The 24992-nt window shown below is 48.3% G+C and overlaps 1 protein-coding gene across 1 annotated transcript in view; it reads left to right on the top strand.

The window, feature by feature from the left end:
• The window catches only part of Pik3r6 (phosphoinositide-3-kinase regulatory subunit 6), a 36043-nt gene that overhangs the window by 10303 nt on the left and 748 nt on the right, over positions 1-24992 (top strand). Inside the window, exons 8-18 of the mRNA XM_048366129.1 lie at positions 958-1123; positions 10210-10296; positions 11445-11874; positions 12613-12691; positions 13848-13970; positions 18587-18697; positions 19953-20040; positions 20300-20370; positions 21018-21108; positions 23486-23619; positions 24712-24824. Of these exons, the coding sequence (XP_048222086.1) occupies positions 958-1123; positions 10210-10296; positions 11445-11874; positions 12613-12691; positions 13848-13970; positions 18587-18697; positions 19953-20040; positions 20300-20370; positions 21018-21108; positions 23486-23619; positions 24712-24824 (1493 nt within the window). The remainder of the gene's footprint in view (positions 1-957; positions 1124-10209; positions 10297-11444; positions 11875-12612; positions 12692-13847; positions 13971-18586; positions 18698-19952; positions 20041-20299; positions 20371-21017; positions 21109-23485; positions 23620-24711; positions 24825-24992) is intronic.

Below are 24992 nucleotides of genomic sequence, written 5' to 3' on the forward strand. Positions count from 1 at the left end.
TTTGTTAAAACCTTGATATCACATTTTGAAATTCTCCCTACAACATTATGCAATGAATGCAGTCATCCTCTACATAAACAGATGGGGAAACTGAGACCCAGAGATGTTGAAAATTTTACTTGCCATCTGAACTTTTTGGGAGGGGAAGGGCTGCTGTGGGTCTGGAGTGATCTTCTGTGGGTGGTGCTGGAGACTCAAGAAGGCTGGGAAGGCTGAAGTGAATAATGGCTAAGGCTGGAGCTGCTGGGACTTGGAGCCGTGGAGCTGCCTCTATGGGAGGGGCCAGACCCCAGAGGGGAGAGGCATTTAAGGGTCCACTGGTCCACCTGCTCCCTGCAGCCCTGCCCCAGGAAGGACCCTGCTCTGCTCATGCCAACATACCATACACATGGCAGTGCTTGCTGTTTTCTCTCTGGAAATCTCCCTTCTGAACCTGACATCTTGGATCTTTTTGAGGAGGGGCAGTGCCTTTTCTTTCTTTTTATAAAAGAATATACTTTATTAGCTTTAAGTAATTGGACAAAGGAGTTACCATTCAACAAATCAGTTCATAAACACAATGCATCTTGATCAATGCATGTCACCACTTTCAGCATTCTTCTCCACCCCTCCAGCCCAACTCTTCCCCTCCCCTTCTGTTACATTTTTCCTATGAAAACAAAAACACCCTCTGTAGGTTTGAAGTTTTGTGTCTTATTCATTGAAAACAAGGCATATAAAAAGGGACTATAAGATAAATTCACTGGAACATTGTCGTAGCACTGGCTCTGTCAGTGTGCATACAGTGGAATAGTACACAGCTATTTAAAAGATGGAAAAACTCCACAGAGGCATACAAGAGAAACAGTAAGCTGTACTTGTGTGCGCAGCATACTTCTCCTGTGTATGGCTGTGACCTGTCCTTGAAGCGGCCACCGGCCGGGCTGGACCTCGGGCTCTAACCTCACCCCTCCACAGGCCAGCTCCCACAGCGACCTGGAGCACTACTTCCACGCCGTGGTGGCCGCTGTGGAGCAGGGGGCCGGCGAGGCCAGCCAGGGCCTGGCGGGACACCTGGAGCGGCTGGAGGAGACTTACCGCTTACTGCTCGGGCCTGCAGCAGACGTCGCGGAGCGCTGCACAGGTGAGCAGGGGTGAGGGGAAGGACATGGACAGCAGGGGGCGCTGCGCAGATAATAGGGGAGGGGCACGGATAGCAGAGGGCACAGTACAGGTAAAGGGGGGAGAGACATGGACAGCAGGGGGCGCGGCACAGGTGAGCAGCGGTGGGGGTCGGGAGGTGCCAGAAAGCAGCACTGTGCCTGGAGGTGGGGACTCAGGGTTACAGGAGCCTCCTCCCCCAAGAAGGTGACTGGTTTGGCCATGCTATCCCACACCTTACAGATCACCTGCCCTGCCCCAGTAGCCATACCTTAGGCATATTTAAATCTCTCACATACATTAAATCATCTAACTTTCGCAGTAAGCTAATTAGATTAGAACCTATCACCACCCTTATTTTACTGGGGAGCGAAAAGGGAATCCTGAATGAGGGGGGCGAGGATTAAAGAAAAGGAAAAGTACAAGACAAGAAAGAAAAAAGACAAGAGGCGAAGATAGGGTATGGGAGGTCTGCAGCCTCTGATTGTAACTCAAGACTGCAGCCACGTTTATTCTTTTTTTTTTTTTTTTTTTTTTTGGCCAGTCCTGGGCCTTGGACTCAGGGCCTGAGCACTGTCCCTGGCTTCTTCCCGCTCAAGGCTAGCACTCTGCCACTTGAGCCACAGCGCCGCTTCTGGCCGTTTTCTGTATATGTGGTGCTGGGGAATCGAACCTAGGGCCTCGTATATCCGAGGCAGGCACTCTTGCCACTAGGCTATATCCCCAGCCCCACGTTTATTCTTAACTTCCAGTTTATATGCAGTTTAGGAACAAGGAGTTCAAGAACACAAGGAGGCTTTGAAGTTCGCAACATCTGATGGCAGTAAAGACAGGATGAGGTTGATTAACATAGGAATGTACTCCAGTGACTTAGCAAAGTGGACATAGCAAAGCAATTCTGGGTAGTGGCTGAGATGCTAGTAAAGAAATGTCCTTGCACTTAGCATATCCTAGTGATAACAACACAGCCAGAGGTCAGAATGAGATTAGCTGCTCTTTCGGCTCCCAACATCTCCCCCGTCTTTGTTTAAAGAAGTGAACCCGCCTGTCTTAGATTGGGTGGGTCGCCTAGCCTGCCTTACCCGTCATCGGGAACATCTTCAGAGCAAAGCTGAAGGCCCTGTCATAGGTTGGTCAGACTGAGACCCCCTCTTACCCGTTTCTGGTCGCGGTTCCTCTCAGGGGAAATTCATTGACTTGGAGCTTGACCTTATGCAGCTGACTGGCTAAACTCATGAAAGAGTTTTGCAATATGCGAACAATGCAAGGAAGGAATAGGAAAACCATCAGCAAAAGTATCCCTGGGCCGAGCAATGTCATTAGCAGCCCCTTAACATTAGTCAAGGAAGGGATATACTGTTGAAGTTGTTTAAACAGTTCTTTTGCTGTTTTTGCCACTTCAGAGTCCAGAGGCGGAGCTTGTTCTAGTCCAGCTATTTGCCTATGGAGTTGAAAGAGATCTAAGGACAAATTATTATGGTGCCAAATACCATTAAGATGTGCTACAACTTGTTCCCAAGGATAGCACGACCCATTATATTTATGGAGGGTCACACAAATAAAGTCAAACCCAGCATGACAGCGCACCCATTGCAAAGTTTGTAAAGCACGAATTTGTTCTCCTAGAGACAACACAGATTCATACAATGCTTCTAACTTTTGTTCTACCTTATCATCAATCCTGCCTTGAAAGTGCAGGGCTTGCATAGTATTATGAGCAAGCTGATTAACATAGTGGCCTGTTTGCACACTTTGTGTCAAAGCCACAGTAGCTGCTGCAGCAGAGGCAGCTAAGGAAATAAAGGCTACAATGCCTGCTATCAATAGCCCTATAAATCGTCTAGGGCGCATGAGCTCTTTTAAATGTTTTAACACTTGAATACCTGTTTCTTCATACCAAGCTTCAGATATGTTCACAGGAAGCATGACAAATGAAGACTGCTTAATAACAATTACAGAATCAGTAAGACCACTATACAAGCAATTTGTAAACGAACAGTTAGTACAAGTAACATTGAAATACATGGCTCCTATAGAAATATTAAAAGGTCCATAAATAATGGCATAAGGAGGTGTTACACAACTCATAATATTTTTTAAAGAAGAAGGAGTGGGCCAGGAGATATTATTTAGGGCAGCCACTAACATCCAGACATGACGTTGAGGGTGTCCATTCATCCACCACAGACCTGGGTTGTAGTTGTTGGTGAGCTTGGCTCTGGACCAGTCCATCAGTTGAGAATTAGTTCCTGAGATATTGGATATAAAAGGATGTTCATGTCTACACTTTATGGGGTGCAGTTCTCCCATGGATTCTACAATCTGAGAAGAATTGATGCAGCAAGGTATCATGGACGATGTAGAATTAGCATGTACAGGGAACCCAATAGGCAATGAAGTCATTTGTATGTTATATACTTGACTGTTATCAGGAATCCAAATTCTATGATTTATGGATTGCATTACAGTGCAGCCTGGAATATAACTGTTGGAGTCAGTTGTAAAACATAAAGGGGTTCCAATGCCAGAAGCTGCAAAGTCTCCCATTTTAACGTGTTGGACAAAAAGATCTGGAGCTGTACCGTATGCTGATCTGTTGACATGGACAAACACCTCAGCTCCTTCCCAAGTCACAGGGTGTACAATTGGTGGATCTGGCACATAAGCCCAGTGGGTCAGCGCTTGTACCATTCTGATGAGCTTCCACAATCCAAATGCAATGCTCAGGTAGCCAGCGGGTGTCATTTTCATCCTGTGAAAAAACATAGACATGTCCTCGACCCCATGTCAATATTGGATTGGGCCCATGCCAAGCACCTGTTAAAGGATCTTTTCCACTTACCTTGGGCAAAAGCTCTTTGCTCTCTCTTTTCCCAGAACTGCTGTGCTGCGGAAAGGCCATTACAGTCCAAATTTAAAAAATTTAGTATGAATAAAGCATGAGAAAGAATATTAACAGGAGAGAGGGGGTATAATTCACCCCTTTTAATTTAGAAATTTGGTGTTTTAACAAACCGTTGGCCCATTCAACAATTCCTTGTCCTTAAGGATTATAGGGAATTCCTGTAGAGTGAACAATTTGGTAAGATTTGCAAAAAGTTTGAAAAGCTCGTCCAACATATCCCGGACCATTATCAGTTTTAACATGTTTAGGAAGTCCCATAGTAGCAAAGCAGCATAAGGCATGGGAGAAACAATGTTTGCTAGCTTCCCCAATAAGAGGAGTCCCCATAATAAAATTAGAGTGTCTATGGTAACATGGACAAAGCAGAGCCATCCAAAAGAGGGAATGTGGGTAACATCCATTTGCCAAACATGGTTGGCCACTAAGCCTGGAGGGTTAATGCCATTGGAGGGCGCAGGTAGGAAGGTAGTACAGTTGGGACAAGTTTTTACAATTTGACGAGTTGCCTCACGTGTGATATGAAAATGCTGATGTAAGGCACAACTGTTTTGATGGTGGGCAGCATGTGATTGCTTTGCTAAGTCAGTTTGAGTGAGAAAAATTTGAATAGCCTTATTCGTAATAGCATTGCCCTCACTTAATGGTCCAAAAAAGCACGGACAGGTGCGCGAGTGAAGAAGTTGTATCTGGCAAAAAAAGAGTTTGGATAGTGGAATTAGCTGTTCCAAGAAAAGGGACAGTTTCAATGACCTGAAGGACTCGAATAACATAATGACTATCTGAATATAAATTAAAAGCTTCAGTAGGTAAAAGTGTAAGGGCCTGTGAAACTGCTTGAAGTTCAACTTCCTGGGCTGAAGAAAGACCAGTGTCCCAAGATTTAGTTTCACCATCAATAGTAAGAGCGGCTGTTCTGTTAGAGAATCCATCTGTAAACACCAAGGCAGCCATACAAAGAGGTGATAGAGATATAACCCGAGGAAATATAAAAGTCTAAGAAGAGGCAAAGTGAAGTAATTTGATGGAGGGATAATGATGTGAAATTGTGCCCATAAAATTGTCCCAAGCAATGGCCCAGGAATCACAATGAATATGAAGCCATTCTTGCTGCTGTAAAGTATAGGGGATATAAATAACCTGTGGATCACATCCAAGATACTTACAAGATTCCACACGGCACATATGGACTAAGGTGGCCACCAATTCATAATAGGGAGTTAACACTTTTGAGGCAGTAGCAGGCAAGGAAAGCCATAGAAGGGATCCCTTCTGCCAGAGGATGGCTGTTGGAGAATGAGGTGTAGTTAAAATATATGCTTCCCAAGGGGCTGAGTAATCAATATAATTTACATGTTGGGAAGAAATGGCAGAATTTACTATGCTTAAGGCTTCAGCTGCTTCAGTTGTCATTTGTCTGGGAGATGTAGGGTCAGGGTCCCCCTTTAATAGATCAAATAAGGGTTTTAATTCAGCTGTGGATAATTTAAGATAAGGGCGAAGCCAATTAATATCTCCCAGAAATTTTTGAAAATCATGCAAAGTACGCAAATGAGAAGTCTTAATCTGTAATTTCTGACTAGTAAAATAATAAGGACCTAAAATATGAACAAGATAAGTATACTGAGGATGCTCTTGCACCTTTTCACTAGCTATTATTAACCCAAAAGAGGTGAGATCTTGTATTAATTGTCCAAAAGCTTGGCGTACTACTGCAGGGTTTAGATGAGCTAATAAAATATCATCCATATAATGAATAATATAAACAGAAGGAAAATTTTTGCGAGTAGAAGAGAGAGCCCTTGCTACAAAGCTTTGGCATAAGGTGGGGCTATTTGCCATGCCTTGGGGCAACACTAGCCAATGGTATCGTTTCATGGGTTCTTTAAAATTAGTTGAAGGGACACTAAATGCAAAGTGTTTGCAATCTTGAGGAGCAAGGGGAATGATATAAAAACAATCTTTTAAGTCAATTATTATTTTGTATGTATTTTGAGGAATTGCCATAGGAGAGGGCAAACCTGGTTGTAACACCCCCATAAGTTCCATTGTGGCATTTACTCGTCGGAGATCCTGAAGAAGTCTCCATTTACCAGATTTCTTTTTAATAACAAAAATAGGTGAATTCCATGGGGAAGTAGAAGGAGCAATGTGACCCAAGTCCAGTTGTTCCTGCACCAGCTGTTGGGTGACAATAATCTTTTCAATTGATAGGGGCCACTGATCCACCCACACCGGAGTCTCTGATAACCGTGTGATAGGACTGGCATGAGGGACAGGATGAGTAGCAGCCCCCATTAAAACTATCCCAGCCCTTGTCTATGATGTCGGGCTGGGGTTGAATGGGTTCTCTAATTCCTTGTTGATGAATTCCCAATCCTCCTGAAGGCAGTAGCCCTTGACTTAAGAGTTGACAAGTAACTGCATCACTAGGGCTAAACAAATAAACTCCCATCTTTTCCATAATATCCCTCCCCCACAAATTTATGGGAAAGTGATCTAATACATAAGGCTGGAATGTCCCATAATGGCCCTCACCATCTCTCCAGTTAAGGATGGCACTGCTTTGTTGGGGATCTGTGGCATGGCCAATCCCCTGTAAGGATGTGAGAGATGCAGTAAGGGGCCAGTGGGAAGGCCAGTGTCTCTTGGCTATCACAGACACATCTGCTCCTCTATCTAATAGGCCTCGGAAGGGTTTTTCTTGTATATAAATTGTAAGCTCAGGCCGTTCCCATTTTATGTTTTGAACCCAAAATATGTCTGAAGACCCAAAACTCCTTTCTCCCCTAGGGTTTGCAGTGGCTGAGGCACCGACTGAAATTAAAGGAACAAGGATGAACTGAGCAATTCTTTGTCCTGCAGGGATAGAGATAACACTAGCAGGCGCTGAAGCCATGATTTTTATTTCTCCAGTATAGTCCTGATCTATCACTCCTGCAATAATATGTAGGCCCCTCAGTGCAGAGCTGCTGCGGCCTAACAGTAAGCCAACAGATTCCCTTGGAAGGGGGCCAATGACTCTTGTAGGGAGGGCCTGGACTCCCATTTCCGGAGTCAGTACTGTGCAGGTGGAGGAACAGAGGTCCAGTCCTGCACTCCCTGGCGTTGCTCGGAGGAGACTAGAAATTGATTGTAGTTGCGGGTTGTCGGAGGATAGGCTTGAGGTTGGGGGAAGGAAGGAGCCACCCCAAAAATTTTTTGTGGGGCCAAGGGCTGGCCCCTCTGCCAGTTTCCCAAAATCAGGTGACCATTGTTATCCAAAATAGATCTACAATCCCTGGCCCAATGCTCCCCCTTTTTACAACGGGGACAGATTCCAGGCCTAGCTCCCTTTCTTTGATTAGGGCAATGTGCCATCAAGTGGCCCATTTGTCCGCAGAAAAAACAGCTGCCAGGAGGCCCAGTAGTGCGGGGGCGTCCCCTACCCTTTCCCCTTTTACAGTGGGTGCGTAAAAATTCAGCTACAGTTTTCCCTTGGAGTGCCGCAGCCAGTGTGAGACCCTGCATATAGGATGGACCAATGTCTGCACAGAGCTGAATATAGTCAGTTATTCCTCCCTTTTTCTTAAAAGGCCTGATGGCTGCTTGGCAAGCTGCATTAGCATTTTCGTATGCCAATTGTTGTACAAGAACCTTGCCAGCATCTTCATCTTGGATCAGACGGCCTGTTGCTTCTAATAATCGAGAGACAAAATCTTGATAAGGTTCATCTGGTCCCTGTCTAATTTTGGAAAGGTCTTCAGTCTTACTAGAGTTAGGGAGTCTATTCCAGGCACATTTAGCAGCAGCACTGATCTGACCATAAACATCCAGAGTGTAATCTAACTGGGTCTGAGTGTCATTGTAATCACCTTCCCCAGCGAGCTCTGCAAATGAAGCAGGCAAATTATTTGTTTTGTTGGCCTCTGCTGTGGCTTGACACTGTTCCACAAATTCAGATTTCCACAATAAGTAATCTCCTCCACTAAGACAAGCTCTAGCCAACTGTTTCCAATCATTTGGGCATAAAGTTTTAGTAGCCAAGGTTTCAAGAATGACTTGAGTAAACGGCGCTGTAGGGCCATATTGAGCACAAGCATTCTTTAGATCTCTTATTTGTTTAAATGGCAAAGGCTGATGGACTCTTTCGTTATCTTCATTCCTCCTTATGGGGGATAAATGAAAACCAGAAATGTCCTCACCTCTTTGAGCAGCCTGCGCCAAGGAGAGTTGCAGGGCGCTACGCTTAGGGGTAGGATTAGAACTTGTCCCAAAGGGGAGTTCACCATTAGGAGGGCCAGGTGCCTTTAACAGCACAGGCTGAGATGGTACTGGCTGTGAGACAATAACAGGCAAAGGGGGTGGTGGGAAAGTCTCTACCTTTACAGGAGTTTGTTGTTTTGGATGAAGCTGTGACAATAGGGCTATAATTGATTCCAACATATTCTCAACATGGGTTAATCTATCTTTAGTAGGCTCATTGCATAATTTTTCCTCAGTGTCTGAGCCATCTGAGTCTTCCTTAATATCTAGCCCATTGGGTTCAGATCTTATTAATTTTCTCAGCTCTTCTCGGGCAGCAGCATATGCTCCCGGGGCTGGGCAATGCTCATCAAGTCCGTGTTCAGTTTCTCCAATCGACTGATTGAATTTAATCTGTTCATGTCTAGGATCTAAGCAATCTCTGACCAGGTTCCAAAGAGTAGAAGCGTCCACTGGGGTTTTTTCAGGGCCTTTGTGTCATAATGTCCCTGAATCCTTTTTCCTATTTTTTGCCAAACTTCTAAGTTAATGGTCCCTTCCTCTGGGAACCAGGGGCATATTTCCTCGATGAGGTGAAAGAAACGTTCCAACTGACTTTGCCCCACTTTCACTCCCTGGGCATGAAGCGTCCCTTTGAGGGCTTGCACGTACAGCATGCGACTGTTACTTTGTCCCATTATATTTCACTCCCGACTGTACTTTTCCGTACTCTCTCCCGCTCTCTTTCCCAAGTGATTGGATGTCCTCTTACCTCAGCAGGGTCCTCTGCCTTTGTCCCAGGTTTTCAGGTCCCTGTTTGGGCGCCACTCTGCCAGAGCCAGCCGGAAGTGAAAAGGGAATCCTGAATGAGGGGGGTGAGGATTAAAGAAAAGGAAAAGTACAAGACAAGAAAGAAAAAAGACAAGAGGCGAAGATGGGGTACGAGAGGTCTGCAGCCTCTGATTGTAACTCAAGACTGCAGCCACGTTTATTCTTAACTTCCAGTTTATATGCAGTTTAGGAACCAGGGAATAGCATAGGGTTGCTAAAATTCAAGAACACAAGGAGGCTTTGAAGTTCGCAACATCTGATGGCAGTAAAGACAGGATGAGGTTGATTAACGTAGGAATGTACTCCAGCGACTTAGCAAAGTGGACATAGCAAAGCAATTCTGGGTAGTGGCTGAGATGCTAGTAAAGAAATGTCCTTGCACTTAGCATATCCTAGTGATAACAACACAGCCAGAGGTCAGAATGAGATTAGCTGCTCCTTCGGCGCCCAACAGGGGAAGAAACTGAGTTAGAAAAAACAAAGGTTAAAAAAATCTTGCCCAAGCCGTGCACCTGCTGACTTGCCACCTGATACACAGGAGGCTGAGGCTGAGATCTGCAGGGTTACGGGTCAAAGCCAGCCCAGGCAGAAAAGCTGTTGAGACTGCATCTCCTAGCTAAACAACAGAAAGCTGGACTGGAGGAGTGGCTCAAATGGTAGAGCCCTAGATAAGGAAGCAAGCCCAGCAAAAGTGCAAGGCCCTGAGTTCAAGTCTCAGTACTGGGAATATATAGGAGTACCAAGATGCAAACCCAGGTGTCTAGAAGGCCCTGCACAGAGGGTCTAATGTAGCAGACGTCAGAATTATTTATACCACAGATTTGGGGTTCCTTTTAAAATGTTCAAGCTTCTTTTTGCATATAAGCTAATGTCATGATGGGCTCAAGTCCAATATGGATGAGGAAATTCACAACAGCCCAGCAGTGGTCAGAAGATTCTGGAATCTTCATGGAGCACATCAGCTTCTAGAAGCAGGGGCAAGAGCAGCTGCTATTCACGTGCGACCCTCCCCCCCCCCCCCCCCCCCCGCCGCCAAGCTGGGCGGGGAGATGAACAGGGAAGAAGCCCCCAGCCCTCTCTCTGTGGGCCCCATCACCTGCTCCTCTCTTCAGGGGACCCTCTCCAAGACCAGCCACCAGGCATCCCACTGCCCAGCCCAGCCATCACTTTCCACCTGTGGACCGGCCAGGAGCAGCTCTGTACGTGCCCATGGGAGCGGGAGGGACTCGGCGGGGCATGTGTGCACGTGCAGTCATGTGTGGGTCTGCACATGGGTCTGTGCATCCATGCCTATCTGTGCCCGTGTGTGTGTGTGTGTGTGTGTGTGTGCATCTGTGACTGCCCATTACTCTAAACAGCTAGAAGGACAGCTGCTCTCCAGGTGGGAGTAGCTTCGTGCATTGGACTCTGGTCTCATGGGCCAGGAGCTCGTGTGGACACCAGCAGGCGTATGTCCCTGGGAGGGAAGAAGGGAGGGAGGAGGCCCACCCATCACACCCTCCCACCTGATGTCCCGCCCCATCCCCTTGACTCTTCTCAAGAGAGAGGGAGGACAAGGATTCAGAGACCTGGGTTCAAGTTCTGACACTTTTGTATACTGGCTCATGCTGGTTGGACTCGATTTTCTCTAAGCCACAGTCTCCTCATACGCTATACATATATATATGTATATATATATATACATACATATGCACATATACACACACATATATATACACACACATACATTTTTAAGTGAGCCAGGTGCCAGTGGCTCATGCCTATAACCCTAACCTACTCAGGCAGCTGAGATCTGAGGATCAGGATTCAAAGCCAGACAGAAGAAGGAAAGTCTATGAGACCGTTATCTGCAATCAACAACAAAAAGCCAAAAGTGGAGCTGTGGCTCAAGTGGTAGAGCATTAGCCTTGGGTAAAAAAGCTCAGGGACAGTGCCCAGGCCCTGAATTCAAGCCCAGGACAGACAGACAGACAGACAGACAGACAGACAGACACACACACACACACACACACACACACACACACACACACACACACACACAGTGGGTTAGACCATCCGCTCCTTTCCTGGAGCAGTGACTTGAATCTGTCTCCGGGAAGCTTCGGGGTGACTAGGAGGGCTCCCGGCAGAGCTAGATGAAGGTGCTGGGTGACGCTGATGTCTTCAGAGCCTTTAGCATGTTCTCGCTCCAAGGGGACTCAGGCCTTGGCAGGAGCGAGCAGGGTTCGGGATCTGTCCACCATGGCTCCTCGGGGTGGGGGTGGGGGGGCACGGGTGGAGGGCTTCGCCGGGGGGACCCCTGCCGGGCCCGGGTGCCTGGCTGTTCTGACCCTGTTCTCCGGCCCAGGGAAGGAGCTGGCCCGCGTCCTCCGCCTTCCATCCCAGCTGCGCCTCAGCGCCGAACTGGAGGCCTTGGACCTGCAGGGCCTGGGGCAGGCTCGGAGCCCGGGGCCGGAGCGGAGCCTGGCACGGGAGTCTGTGCTGTCCGCCGACAGCGGCATCGAGCGGGACCTTCCCCCGGAGGCCGAGGAGGCGCGGGCGCCCCGCAGCCCTGAGCCGGAGCGGGCTGCACTGCGCCGCCAGGGCGGCGTCAGGAAGCGGCTGTGGCCCCCCGACGGCTCCGCGTCCGGCACGCCAGGGCTGCACAGGCGCACGGGCAGGCCCGGCAGGGACTGGGAGCTGCTGCCCGGCGTGGCGCGCGTGCACACCGCCCGCGTGCTGGTGCTGGGGGACGACCGCATGCTGGGGCGCCTGGCCCGGGCCTACCTCTGGCTCAGGTGCGGCCCGCACAGGGCAGGGGTGAGCCAGGTGTGGGCTGGGGGAGGGAGAAGGCGGGGAGGGCAGAGTGGGGGAGGGAGGGAGGGCCTGGTGTGGGCTGGGGGAGGGCAGAGGCGGGGAGGGAGGGCAGAGGAGGGCGGAGGCCAAGGGCTTCCTGGGGGGTGCCTCCGTCCCGTCGGACCTCGCAGCTGCAGAAGAGGAAACTGAGGCTCCCAGGGAGGCGCCCATGGCTTTAAGTGGCTCCAGCCTCTCATGCTAGCGACTCAGGAGGCTGAGATGGGAGGATCTCGGGTAGAAGCCAGTCCAGGCAGGAAAGGCCAGTTAACCAATAAAAAGGCAGAAGTGGAGATGTGGCTCAAGTAGTAGAGAGCCAGCCTTGGGTAAAAAAAGCAAAAAAGCAGTGCACAGGCCCTGAGTTCAAACCCCATATTTGCCACAAAGAAAAAGGAAGGGAAAGAAGAAGGGAAGGAGAGAAGGAAGGAGGGAGGTAGAGAGAAGGGGGAGGGAGGAAGAGAAAAAGAAGGGAGGAAGGAAGGAAAGAGGGGGGAAGGAGGGGGGAGGGAGGAAGGAAGAAAGGAAGGAAGGAAGGAAGGAAGGAAGGAAGGAAGGAAGGAAGGAAGGAAGGAAGGAAGGAAGGAAGGAAGGAAGGAAAATAGAGAAAGGAAAGAGCCCCAGCGCCCGCGCTGTCAGCTCCCTACCCCATTCTGCTCTGACTGTACTTTGCTACTCGTTGCCAGGAAACAGGAGTCACAGGATTTCTGCCTCACCCCGAGACTCAGCCTGCAACTCTACTACATTCCTGTGCTGTCCTCGCAGGTGACTGGACAGGGGCGGGGAGGGGGCGTGGGAAAGGAGCAGATGGGGGTCCGGAGCAGGGCTGGGCAGAGCCGGGAGGGGCCAGGACTCTCATCGAATGCAGAGCTGAGAGAAGCTTCGAGGGTCTTTGGGGGCCACAAGTGGCCAAGACAGGTTCACGCACAGCACCAGCCGGCCTGCTGCCCGCTTCTCTGTTTGGTTTGAGTTTTGTATTCTTTGGGAGTTTTTGCCAGTACCAGGGTTTGAAAGTGCCAGGGCTTGGAACTTGGTCTGTTTTCTTCCTTGGCTGGCACTCTGCTACTTGAGCCACACCTCCAGCCCTGCTTTTTGCTGGTTATTTTAGAAATGGAGCCTCATGGAGTTTCCTGCCTGAGTTGGCTTTAACTCTGATCCTCTGGATCTCAGCATCATGAGTAGCTAGGATTACAGGTGTGAGCCACCTGACAAGCTTGGTTTTGTAAGAGAATGTGATTGAACTTCTCCATAAACATAGGCCTTTCCCCCCTCTTTCTCTCTCCCCTCCCTCTCTCTTTCTGTCTGCTTCCCCCCACACCTGTTTCTCTCTCTTTTTCTCTCTCTCCTCTCTCTCTCTCTCTCTCTCTCTCTCACACACACACACACACACACACACAGTTTTCAGGATCACATGAAACCATAAAAAGCTCACACCTGTAATCCTAACTACTCAGGAAGCTGAGACCTGAGGAATGAGGTTCAAAGCCAGTGAGAACAAAAAAGCCCATGAGATTCTTGTCTTCAATTAACCAGCAAAAAGTTGAGAATATAAGGCCTTGGGTTCAAGCCCCAGGAGCCCACCCCACCCCCCCACCCCCAGACAAGAAAAGCATGGATGACTTCAACAGTGGAGATTGACTTGTGGCTTCACTTCCTACCACACTGCTGGAAGATCAAAACACTACTGGTTTCTACTGTCAGGGCCAAGGATTATTTTTCAGTCATCCCTAGCAGTGGGCCCTCAAGCCAAAGCCATCCCCACTCCCTGAGTTCACGAGGCAGATACTAATTCATCAAACACAGTGCACAAGCCGAGGCCCTGAATGGTTATTGGCCTCCCTCACAGAGCACAAGCTGGGATATAGGAGACCCCAGGCCAGGAGGCAGGGCCTGAGGGATGAACCCATCCTCTCGTCCCCAGGAGCCCACAGTGTCCAGGCAGCCAGAGCTGGGAGAGCTGGCCACGTTCCTGGGCCGGGCAGACCCCTGGTACCAGAGCACCGTCAACACACTGTGCCCGGCCATCCACAAGCTGGCTGAAATGGTATGGGCTCTGGGGATGCAGGGAGGGAGGGAGGGCAACATGGGGCTGCACAGACAGGGACACATGGAGCCCAATGGGGAGGGAAGGGAGGATGGGCTGGAGGGAGGTCCCTTTTTAGATGCTGATGTCAAGAATCAGCCCCAATCCTAGGTTCGATTCCCCAGCACCACATATACAGAAAACGGCCAGAAGTGGCGCTGTGGCTCAAGTGGCAGAGTGCTAGCCTTGAGCGGGAAGAAGCCAGGGACAGTGCTCAGGCCCTGAGTCCAAGGCCCAGGACTGGCAAAAAAAAAAAAAAAAAAAAAAGAATCAGCCCCAAGGGGGAGGAGGGAAGGGGGTATGAGGGACAAGGTAACAAACAGTACAAGAAACGTATGAAACTGTAACCTCTCTGTACATCAGCTTGATAATAAAAATTTGAAAAAAAAAATAAAAAGAAAAAAAGAATCAGCCCCAAAGGAGGCAGGGGAGAGGGTGCTGTGGAGGGCTGTGCAGCCAGTACTGGGATTTCCTGAGATAAGCATTCTCTGAGCCTTCTTTGGAGCCCAGTGCTGTGGGAAGGTAGAGTAAACCCATCTTTTCTAGGGGTGCAGCCAGAGGGAGGTTTTCAGGGATCTTCCAGGGAGCATTTGCTGACACTGCCCAGCTGGTTTCCTTAGCATTAACTATGTGCCCAGCACTGATCCAGGCTACTTGTGTGTGTGAGTGTGTGTGTGCGTGTGCACGCATGTGCATGCTTGAACTCAGAGCCTGGGTGCTGCCCTTCGCTTTTTTGACCAAGGCTGGTGCTCCACTACTTTGAGCCACAGCTCCACTTCTTGCTTTTTGGTGGCTGATTGAAAATAAAGAGTCTCGCAGACTTTCCTGCTGGCTTTGAACCACGATCCTCAGATTGCAGCCTCCTGAGTAGCTAGATTAGAGGTGTGAGCCCCAGTGCCTGGCATAAAGCACTTCTGAGAAGGGATTTGCTTGATTAAGTCTCTCCTTGCCTCCTGGGCAGGTCCTGTCACACCCGCTGATAGCATCCACACAGCAAGCAGCTGAGGCAGAAAGAGACTGTTAATGTGCCCCAAGTGACAAAACCAGCAGAGCTGCACAGTGCCCTAGGAACGGGCAGCTTGGCACCAGGCCACGCCCTCTGCTACACAGCACTGCATTCCCTCAGCCACTGATGGGGGCAATGGAGTGGGGAGCTGGCTGGACAAGGGCCATTAGCTAGTCACAGCTACATGTTGCTGATAAGTTTTTTTCCACTTTGTTGTTTTCATTTTTGTGCCAGTACCAAGGCTTGAACTCAGGGCCTCATGCTCTGATTCAGCTTTTTCTACTCATGTATGCTGCTCTACCACTTGAGCCATGCCTCTAGCACAGCTTTTTGCTAGTTAATTGGAGATTATAGTCTCATGGACTTTTCTGTCCAGGCTGGCCTCAAACCTGAATCTCGTAGATCTCAGTGTGCTGAATAGCTAGGATTAGGGCCCCAAACCACAAGTGCCTGGCTTTTTTGGTATTTGTGTGTGCGTTTGGCTTTTCTTGTTTTCTTAAAGAGTGCAATGTAGTCAGACAGAGCACATTTCTTCTTTGGGCTTCTGCCTTCAGATTCTTGCTTTGAAAGTCCTTCCCCACTTCAAAATTAAATATTCACTGTCAATTTACTCAAACACATTCAGTACCTTGGATTTTACAGTTAGCTAATTAGCCCATCTGCAGTTAATTCTTAGTGTTTCGCAAGGCAGGCAATTTTGCTTTTTTTTCAAAGGTTTAGCCAGTTGTCCTGAAGCTATTTGTTGCATTCGTCACCTGGCCTTATTCTTGTGCCATACTGTGTTTATCACTGATTAAATTCTTACATCTGCTTGGGCTTATTTTTGGACACCCATTCCCTCTCCTGGATCTGGGTAGTTCTGTGGAAATCAACCCTTTTATTTGTTAATATTTGCCAGGGATAGCTTCTACCATTATCCTTCTTTTACAAAACTTATCAGAACATGCCAACTCTTTATCCTTCCTGATAAACTGTAGAATTGCCTTTCATGTTTTGCTTTGGGTTTTCAGTTCTATTGGGATTTTGAGAATCACAACAGAATTACAATCAAATCCTGGAGAAATAGTTTTTTTGTTTTGGGGGATTTTTTTTTGTAAGACATGGGGCTTGAACTCAGGTCCTAGGAGTGGTCCCTGAGCTCTTTCTCCTCAAGGCTAGCCCTCTACCACTTTGAGCCACGGCTTCACTTCTGGTTTTCTAGTGATTAATGCTATATAAGAGTCTCACAGAGTTTCCTGCCCGGGGTAGCTTTGAACCCTGATTCTCAGACCTCCGTCTCCTGAGGAACTAGGATTCCAGGTGGGAGCCACCAGTGCCTAGCCAAGAATTAACATCTTTTCTTTAGGAGCAAACTGTAGCTCTTCATTGATGAGAGTCTTTATTTTATATCCTTCAGTATAATAGTGTGGCTTTCATCATATTAGCTTCTTCCCATTTCTTCCTAAGCTCATTTTTCAGGTTTGATAGGTCAATGGCAGAACCTATGAATAGTTGAAAAGGTAGCTATTGATTTGCACATACTTGTGCTTTCAGAAATGAAGATTAAAGAACACAATGTTTATTGTTAGTACCGGGGTTTGAATTCAGGGCCTCTCACTTGTTCAACTTTCTTGCTAGTAGCTGGTGCTCTACCACCTGAGCCATGCCTCCTGTCCAGCTTTATGCTGATGAGTAGAGATGGAATTTTTGGCTCCAGGATTGATTCAGGCTTTTCATCTTCCATATCTCAGCCTCCTTAGTACCTAGGACTACAGGTGTGAGCCATTAACACCTGCCTACCCATTTGTTCTTTAACTATGGTACAGACCTCTCCACTTTGCTTTATAGTTGATTGGGTAGGATGCCTTCTTATGTTTTCAATTCATAGAAATATTTGGGTATACATGTTTTCTGAATTCTACCTTATCTAGGAACATCTTTGCATATATATGAAGGGCTGTTTAGTGGAGTAATAAAATATTTTTTTCCTTGAGCCCTGGAGGATTCCATGAGGAACTTTTGATGCAGAACATATATAAGATTTGGGGGTTTCCCCTCTCCCCCTATAATTAGCAACTCATATGGCTCTGTTGCTTACCTCAAACACAGCTTCTCCATAGAGAAACTGGATGTATGTGGGCAGTGACAACACTATGAGAGCAAGTTAACAGTTCACTGATGTGAGTGTGAAGGGAATAATAGTGCAATAATCTAGATGTGAGAATCAGAGACATTTCATAGGATCAGATAGGACCTGAATGAGATAAACTCTGAGATTATAGGTTGGCCATCTGCCATTCAAAACTCCAAATCCTAAGTAGCCCATATGTCCAGAAATCTTGAGCACCACCATGAAGCAGAAGTGGGAAACGTCCCCCCGGTCCTGGTGGCAGGTCCCAGTCAGAGCACGCATGCTCAAAGTGCTATATGAAGGGTGCCTTCAGCCTACAGAGCTAGAGGTATAGCCAGCAAAATAAATTTCATGTTTAAACTAGAATCCCGTCGCCCAGATATCTCATGAAAATAGTCTAAAATCTGAAATCAGAGATATTCTTTTGTTTTCTGGTTCTACATGTTCCAGAGAAAGGATCTTAAACCTGTAATACCTTCTATGTCGATGTTTTTTTCTGTGTGGCCTGGAAAAAAACAGTTATTATGGGTTACAATCATGGGAGGCTATGAAAGCTATGGGGATAAGGCACTAAGTCCATTCCCAATAAAACACAAACATTATTTGTTTATTATTTATTTATCTACTTTTTTTATTATAGACAGGGTCTTGCTATGTTGTCCAGGCTGGCTTTGGTGTGAACTGTCAAACTAACTAATGCTCTTCCTACCTCAGCCTCCCAACTAGCTCGGATTACAGGCACAAGCCATCACACCCAGCTGATTGATTTCTTTATTAATAGATCCAGAAACAGAACTGAGAGCGACATCAGCTCATGAAGTTCAACCTCTTATTTTCCCTTGGAAAAATTTGAGTCCTCAAAAAAGTTTGAATATGCCAGGGGTCAGTGGTTCACACCTGTCATCCTAGCTACTCAGGAGACTGAGATCTGAGGATCACAATTCGAATCCAGCCCAGGCAGTAAAGTCTGTGAGACTCCTATGTCCAATTAACCATGAGAAAGCCAGAAGTTGAGCTGTGGTTCAAGTGGTAGAGTGCTAGCCTTGAATGAAAAAATTAAAGGGCAGTATCTAGAGGCCATGAGTTCAAGCCTCAGGACTGGCACACACGTTTGAAGAACTTTTACCCTAGCCGTCCTGGACAGTAAGTACCCAAGCCACACCAGGCTCTTCCATCATTAGTGCTCCCCTCAAGCATCCAGTGCAGTGCTCGCTGCAACTTTAAGTTGTTCCGTGTGTCCTTGTACAATGGAAACTAATCAGGTTCCTTGGGGTGCCGGAGCTCTGTGCAGACACATTCTGGTCAGGAGTAGAAATCAAGTGGCCAGGAAGGCTTGGGCTGTGTGTGGAGTAACCAGCTGGGACTGGGTGTTGTTGAGAATGTGTGAAGGCTCTCGGGGAAATGGTGCCTCATCAGTAGCCTGGGTAAAATCTGCAAAGACATTCCCTGTCTCCCTCACAGCCTCCCTGCCTGGATACATCCCACACGGTTAACCCCTTCATCCTGGATGCCATCACTTACTATGTTCGCATGGGTACCCAGCCTATCTATTTCCAGATCTACAGGGTCAAGGTAAGCCTCCCATGCCTCACACTTGGGGCCCCACAGGTACCATGTTAGAACCACAAGACCATCAACTGGATCCCTATGGTGAGCACAGATCACCAGCCGCACGTCACAGACACCACCACCCCCCCCCCACACACACACCCACACTCTTGGTGATAACACTTTATCTGCTTAATTACTGGTGAATCCAATCCCTTCAGAGGGTGGGGATCTGGGAGAGGCTGCTCTGAACTGTTTTCCAATTTCTAGCCACAAATTCCCATGAGTCCAAGGCTTTCCCCCCCCCCCCCCCAGCACTGGGGCTTGAACTCAAGCCCTTGAGCTCTCTCATTTGGCTTTTTCATTCAAGGCTGGTACTCTATCACTTGGGCCATACCTCCAACTTCCAGCTTTTTTGCTGCTTAACTGGAGGTAACAGTCTCACAGACTTTTCTGTTCAGGCTGGCTTTGAACCATGATCCTCAGATCTCAACCTCCCGAGTAGCTAGGATGGTAGGTGTGAGCCACCCGCACCTGGCTCAACTGCTCATTTATACATTAAAGGAGTACATGGTAGAACACTGATCAAATGTACAGTTAGTAAATGTTTAAGTGTTCTCATAATCAGGTAGGGATGTGATTGTGTGTACAGCATGTGGGTGTATCTCCACCAGCACCATAAGAGTGTGAGTAGGATGTTGTGCCCTGGCTTTGCAACAGCTACGACGTCTCTTAGGTGGGGAGAATTTTCAGCTCCATTACAATCTATGGGATCATGGTCAATTATATGTATATATATATATACATATATGTGTATTATAGTATATAATATTATGTATAATATAATATTGTATTATATAATATATTACAGTAATATATATTATATTTCTGTAGTGGTGGGTGGATTCAACTCAGAATCTATCATGGCCAGGCACCACCAGTGACTCACGTCTGTAATCCTAGCTACTCAGAAGACTGAGATCTGAGAATCACAGTTCAAAGCCAGTGCAGGCAGCAAAGTGGGATACTTATCTCCAGTGAACCAGCAAAAAGCCAGAAGAAGATGTGGCTCAAGTGGTAGAGAGCCATCCTTGAACAGAGAAAAAGCTAAGCAAGCATGAGGCTCCTGAGTTCAAGCCTTAGTATTCACACACACAAAAATAACTAAAATAAAGAATGGAGCATGGATGTTGTGAGGCAGAGGTAGAGATGTATCTGGCCCCGTGAGCCATGGTTCTCTAAACCTTCTTCCTCCCTTCCTACTCCTTCCTCTCTCCAGATCTTCAGTGATCTGAGCCAGGAACCTACAGAGGACATTTTCCTCACAGAGCTGAAGATGAAGATTCATGAGCCTAAACCCCCCAAAGGTGAACAGTGTTTTCCCTTTCCCAAACCCCGGGCTCAACTTCCCCCAAACTCTCCCACAACTTCCCCCAGCCAGCTAGACCCTGCACCTTGCCAATGCCACAGCTGCCCTCCTGAGCTCCCCAGGCCCAGAGCCTGCCTGGGCCCCCTGAAGTGCTAGCTTAGCATCCAGGGCAGCAGCAGGTCAATTCATCAGCTCAGCTTGGCCTGGAGGGGGACAGGGACCTTACCTCTCAGTTTCCATCTCCTCCCCCTTCACAGAGGGCGCTTCACCCTGGAGGAGAGGGGCAGCAGAGAGCCTGGGTGCCGAGCTCTCCCTGAGCTACCAGAAGGTCAGTGACCTGGCCAGGAGTGGGCCAGGAGATACCGCTGGCAGAAGTGGCTTCAGGAACCTGGAGGTGCAGAAGGCACCGAAGGAACTTTCTTTCACCTCTTTTTTAAGGGGTGTGTGTTATTACTGGGGCTTTCACTCTGGCTTGATTTTTTTTCACTCAAGGCTGGTATTTCTACCACTTGAGCCACACCCCCATTTTGGCTTTTTGCTAATTGGAGATAAAGAGTCTCTCAGATTTGTCTGTCTAAGCTGGCTTTGAATTGCAATCCTCAGATCTCAGCCTCTGGAGTAGCTGAGATTACAGGTGTGAGCTGTTGGTGCCTGGCTCCTTTGTCTTTCTTGCAGCTGTTATCAGATTTTCAGGGACAAGGTGGAGGTAAAGGCATCAGAGTCCACCTTCTGGGTCCACAGGGCTCTCTCAGGAGCTGACCAAATGCCTGAACTAACCCACTGGGGACTTCAATCTGTGGGCTGGAGATGGCAAGCTAGGCAGACTCCATGCCTCTGTCCCTGGCTCATTAGGGACAGCACCACAGGCAGGACTTGGGGCAGGGTGAAACATAGAAGAAACCAGACTGGGGACATGAGGTTGTGGGGAGAGGCACAACCTGGACCCCACCTGTTCCTCACACCCCTCCCCCCCAGGCCCTGCTCAGCCACCGTCCCCGAGAGGTCATCATCTCCCTTAGGGCCACTGGGCTGGTCCTGAAGGCCATTCCTACAAGTAACACTGAAGGTAAGGAGCCAGGGGTGCAGAGCAAAGAGAAGGAGAGAAAGGCTGAAAAGGGAGAAGTCAGGGAGAGGGGAAGAGATGAGGACAGGAGAAGGGGGAACCAGCCAGCAGGGGTGGGGGTCCCACGTCTTGTCACAGAACTCCAGCTGGGACAAGCTGAGCCCTGAGCTCTCCTGACTGGAGCAAGACCACCACCCTTTAGTGGGTCATTGTCATTAACCCACACTCTAGCCTGGGCCTCAGGTCTGGGCCTCTGCACCTGGGAGATTAGAAGACATCATTAGAGTCATTAGAGGCCTGCCTAGCAGACTCAATGTCCCAAGTTCAAACCCCAGTACTACACAGCAAGATTGCCTCTTGTTTGCCAGGGCCCAGGCAGTGCTGTGTTTATGGATGAACTCCTTTGAGCACATGCTGAGCTATGAGACTGTTCCTTTAGAGGAAATGACTTCCCAAGGCCACTATGTGTGGAAGGATCAAAGCTGGGGCCCTGCTACTGTCAAGCTCTGCTGTTCCTCACTATCCAATCTCACATAAGACTTTAGAGATGTGAGCACAGACTTGAAGGTCATTTCTGAGCCAACAAGAACATTCACCCATGGGCTGGGGATATGGCTTAGTGGTAGAGTGCTTGTCTAGCCCTGGTTCAATTCCTCAGCACCACATAAACAGAAAAGGCCAGAAGTGGTGCTGTGGCTCAAGTGGTAGAGTGCTAGCCTTGAGCAAAAATGCTAAGTGACAGCACCCAAACCATGAGTTCAAGCCTCAGTACCAGTATTATCTCTGTCCCTACTGAATTTGTGCTCTTCTTTTTTGGTTGAGACATTAACTCACCAGATATCCCAGGCTGGCCTCGAACTTGACATCCTCCTGCCTCAGCCTCCTGCATTTGTGTCTGCTTGTTTGTTTATGTTGCTGGCACCAGGGCCTCGTGCTCATAAGGATGGCGCCCTGTCACTTGTTCTGTTTTTACAGGTCAATTGGAGGTAGTCCTGTGAACTTTTCAGCCTAGGCTGGCTTTGAATCTTGATTCTCCATATCACAGACTTCCTGTGTGGCTAGGATTACAGGCCATTAGTGCTAAGCCACACTTGTGTTATTATAGGGGCACCAGAGCTCCAGTTGAACTAGATTTGTGGGTGACATGTGAAACTCCTTCACAGACATTCTTTCCCTGTAGTTGATGAACACATGGGAGCAAAGAGTGGCTCCTAGCTTAGAGGGAAGTGCAGACAATGGAGTAACAGGGCCAGAGCCGGATGGACAGAGGCTGAACTCCGGCTTTGCCACTTGCCACCTGGTGACTTCGTCAAAGATGCTGTGACTTCTCTCCATTTTCAAAGCAATTTAAAAGACTCAATACTCATTTGTGACATAGAGTAAATCTATGACATAGAGTAGAATCTTGGCCCTTGTGATTAAAACTGAATTCCTGTATTTTCTTCACAAGGTACTGGTGCATCCCCTGCACCCAAACCCTATCAGATCAGGTCTGGCAATGTCAGAGTCCCCCTCAGAGGCACTGACCTGAGTACCCCACCCCCCGTTAGCGGGAGGGAGGGACTATGCCCAGGGCAGCCGCACTGTCATTATAAGCATGTTGGTGGAAGTCTGGGGATGGGACTCAGTGATACACTTACCTGGCATGAGAGGGTCTCTGGGGTCAATTCCAGCACTACAGATAAGTTTAAAAAAAAAAAAGTAAGTCAAAGAAACCAGGCACTGGTGGCCTCATGCCTATAATCTTAGCTACTCAGGAATCTCAGTTTGAAGCCAGCCCGGGCAGGAAAATCCTATGAGACTCTTATCTCCAATTATCCAATTAAAAACAAAAAAGCTAAAGTGGAGCTATGGTTCAAGTGGTAGAGTGCCAGCCTTGAGTGAGAAAGCTAAGGCCCTGGGTTTGATCTACACACACACACACACACACACACACACACACACACACACACACACACACACACACACGCACGCATGCACACACACTCCACAGTCAAAGGAAAGCGTAAAGCAGGTACTCTCCTCATTATGATGCTTCTGGCTGGCTATTCCTTTTATTCGCATGGTATCTGTGGCTACAGAGGAATTCAATTGAATATTTTACTTCCTTTGACACAGGGGGCAGGGGTGGAGAATGGAGCTGTGGGGAAGAGGAGTTGGGGCTGACCATAGCTGCCTGGTCTGAGGAGACCAGAAGCCTAGCTGATTCTCCAGGGAGCTGGGTGATGGGGAAGCAAGCGAAAGTTACCTAGCACAAGAAAGAATCCAGAAGTGGGGACCCAAGGGGGTCGAGCTGGGGAAATGGTGTGAGCTGGTTTTTGGGTGATCTTCTTAGGACCCAGAGTCTCCCATGGACACTTCCCAGGAGTCCCACTCCCAGTCCTCCCATCTAATTCCGTTTTGGGGTTCCCTCACTGCCCCCCAGTGGCTGCTTCTGCAATGGACCACACGTGTCTGAATGTGAGCGTGGAGGAGGTTGTCAAGTCTTGCCACCTGGCAGGAAGGTCCTTCTCGGTAGGTTCCAGTGCGGAGGTGAAGGGAGGTGATGGGAGCTGGCAGGTGGCTGAGAGCCTTAGTACAGGGAGGGGATGACAGGAGAGGACCAGGCTCTGCCAGCTTAAAGAATCTGCCCTCCAGGCAGTTTGTTTCAAATACAGAATACCAGTGAGGCTACGTAAAGCACTCAAAGGTCTCAGGGCCCTATCCTCCATTCGAGGGCCACTTGAGGACCTGTGGCATATCCCCAGACCACCACAAATGCCCCTAGCATCCCTGAGTACCATGCAGCAGCCAGACTCCTAAAGAATATCAGCATTTGCCAGGCATCAGTGGCTCCCTGTAATCCTTGCCATTCAGGAGGCTGAGATCTGAGAATCAAGGCTCAGAGTCAGCCCAGGCAGAAAAATCTGAGACTTATATTCTTGTTAATTACCAAAAAGCCCAAAGTAGGGATGTGTATCAAGTAGTAGAGCACCAGCCTTGAGAAAGAGATCTTGAGTTCAGGCCCTAGTACTAGTACAAAAGGGGGCAACAATTGTGATTCACACCTATAATCCTGGCTACTCAGGAGACTGAGATCTGAGGATTATGGTTCAAAGCCAGCCTGGACAGGAAAGTCCATGAGACTCTTATCTCCAATTAGCCAACAGAAAACCGGAAGTGGAGCTGTAGGTCAAAGGGGTAGAACACTAGCCTTGAGCACAAAATCTCAACAGCACCCAGGCCCTGAGTTCAAGCCCCATGACCAACACAAAATATTGTGTATGTTAAATTAATGCTGAAAAAATGAATGCTCTCAGGTATTCAGTTGGTCATTTAGAAGTACCGCTAAATGTTTACCACCTTAGCGTAGGAATTGTAGTAGTCCAACATGCACTGTCCATGGTATTCAGGCTTGGAGAAGATGCTCAGAATCCATGTGAGATCCACAGGCAGGACAACAGGGAGGAAGCATAGACAGGGTTGCCACCTCCCAGCATCATTTCCAAGAAATAAGCAGGGGACCCTGTGACCTGCACAGAAGAAACAACAGACCCCAGGCAGGAGATGCGGGCAGGGCTATCTGCCAAGTGAGGGAACACACATATGCACTGTCTCTATGTGCAGATGGCCACGAACACCTTCCGGACCTCCAGTATCCAGGTCCAGAGCCAGGACCGGAGGCTGATGACACTGTGGTTGGACAAGGATGATCGGCACACATTCAGGGATGTGGTTAGGTAAGCTGGGCCTGCCATCCCCACCCCCCCACCCAAGCCAGGGCTCCAGGCTCCATGGCACAAACCAGGGCACCTTATCAGTTGTGGTACCTGCCACCAGACAGATGTCCTGATGACTTGAATCTAGGTAGCCGAGGTGGACACTGGGGAGAGGCTGAGATGCCAAGG

Source organism: Perognathus longimembris, chromosome 17 (genome assembly GCF_023159225.1).
Source record: "Perognathus longimembris pacificus isolate PPM17 chromosome 17, ASM2315922v1, whole genome shotgun sequence".
NCBI classification, from domain to species: Eukaryota; Metazoa; Chordata; class Mammalia; order Rodentia; family Heteromyidae; genus Perognathus; species Perognathus longimembris.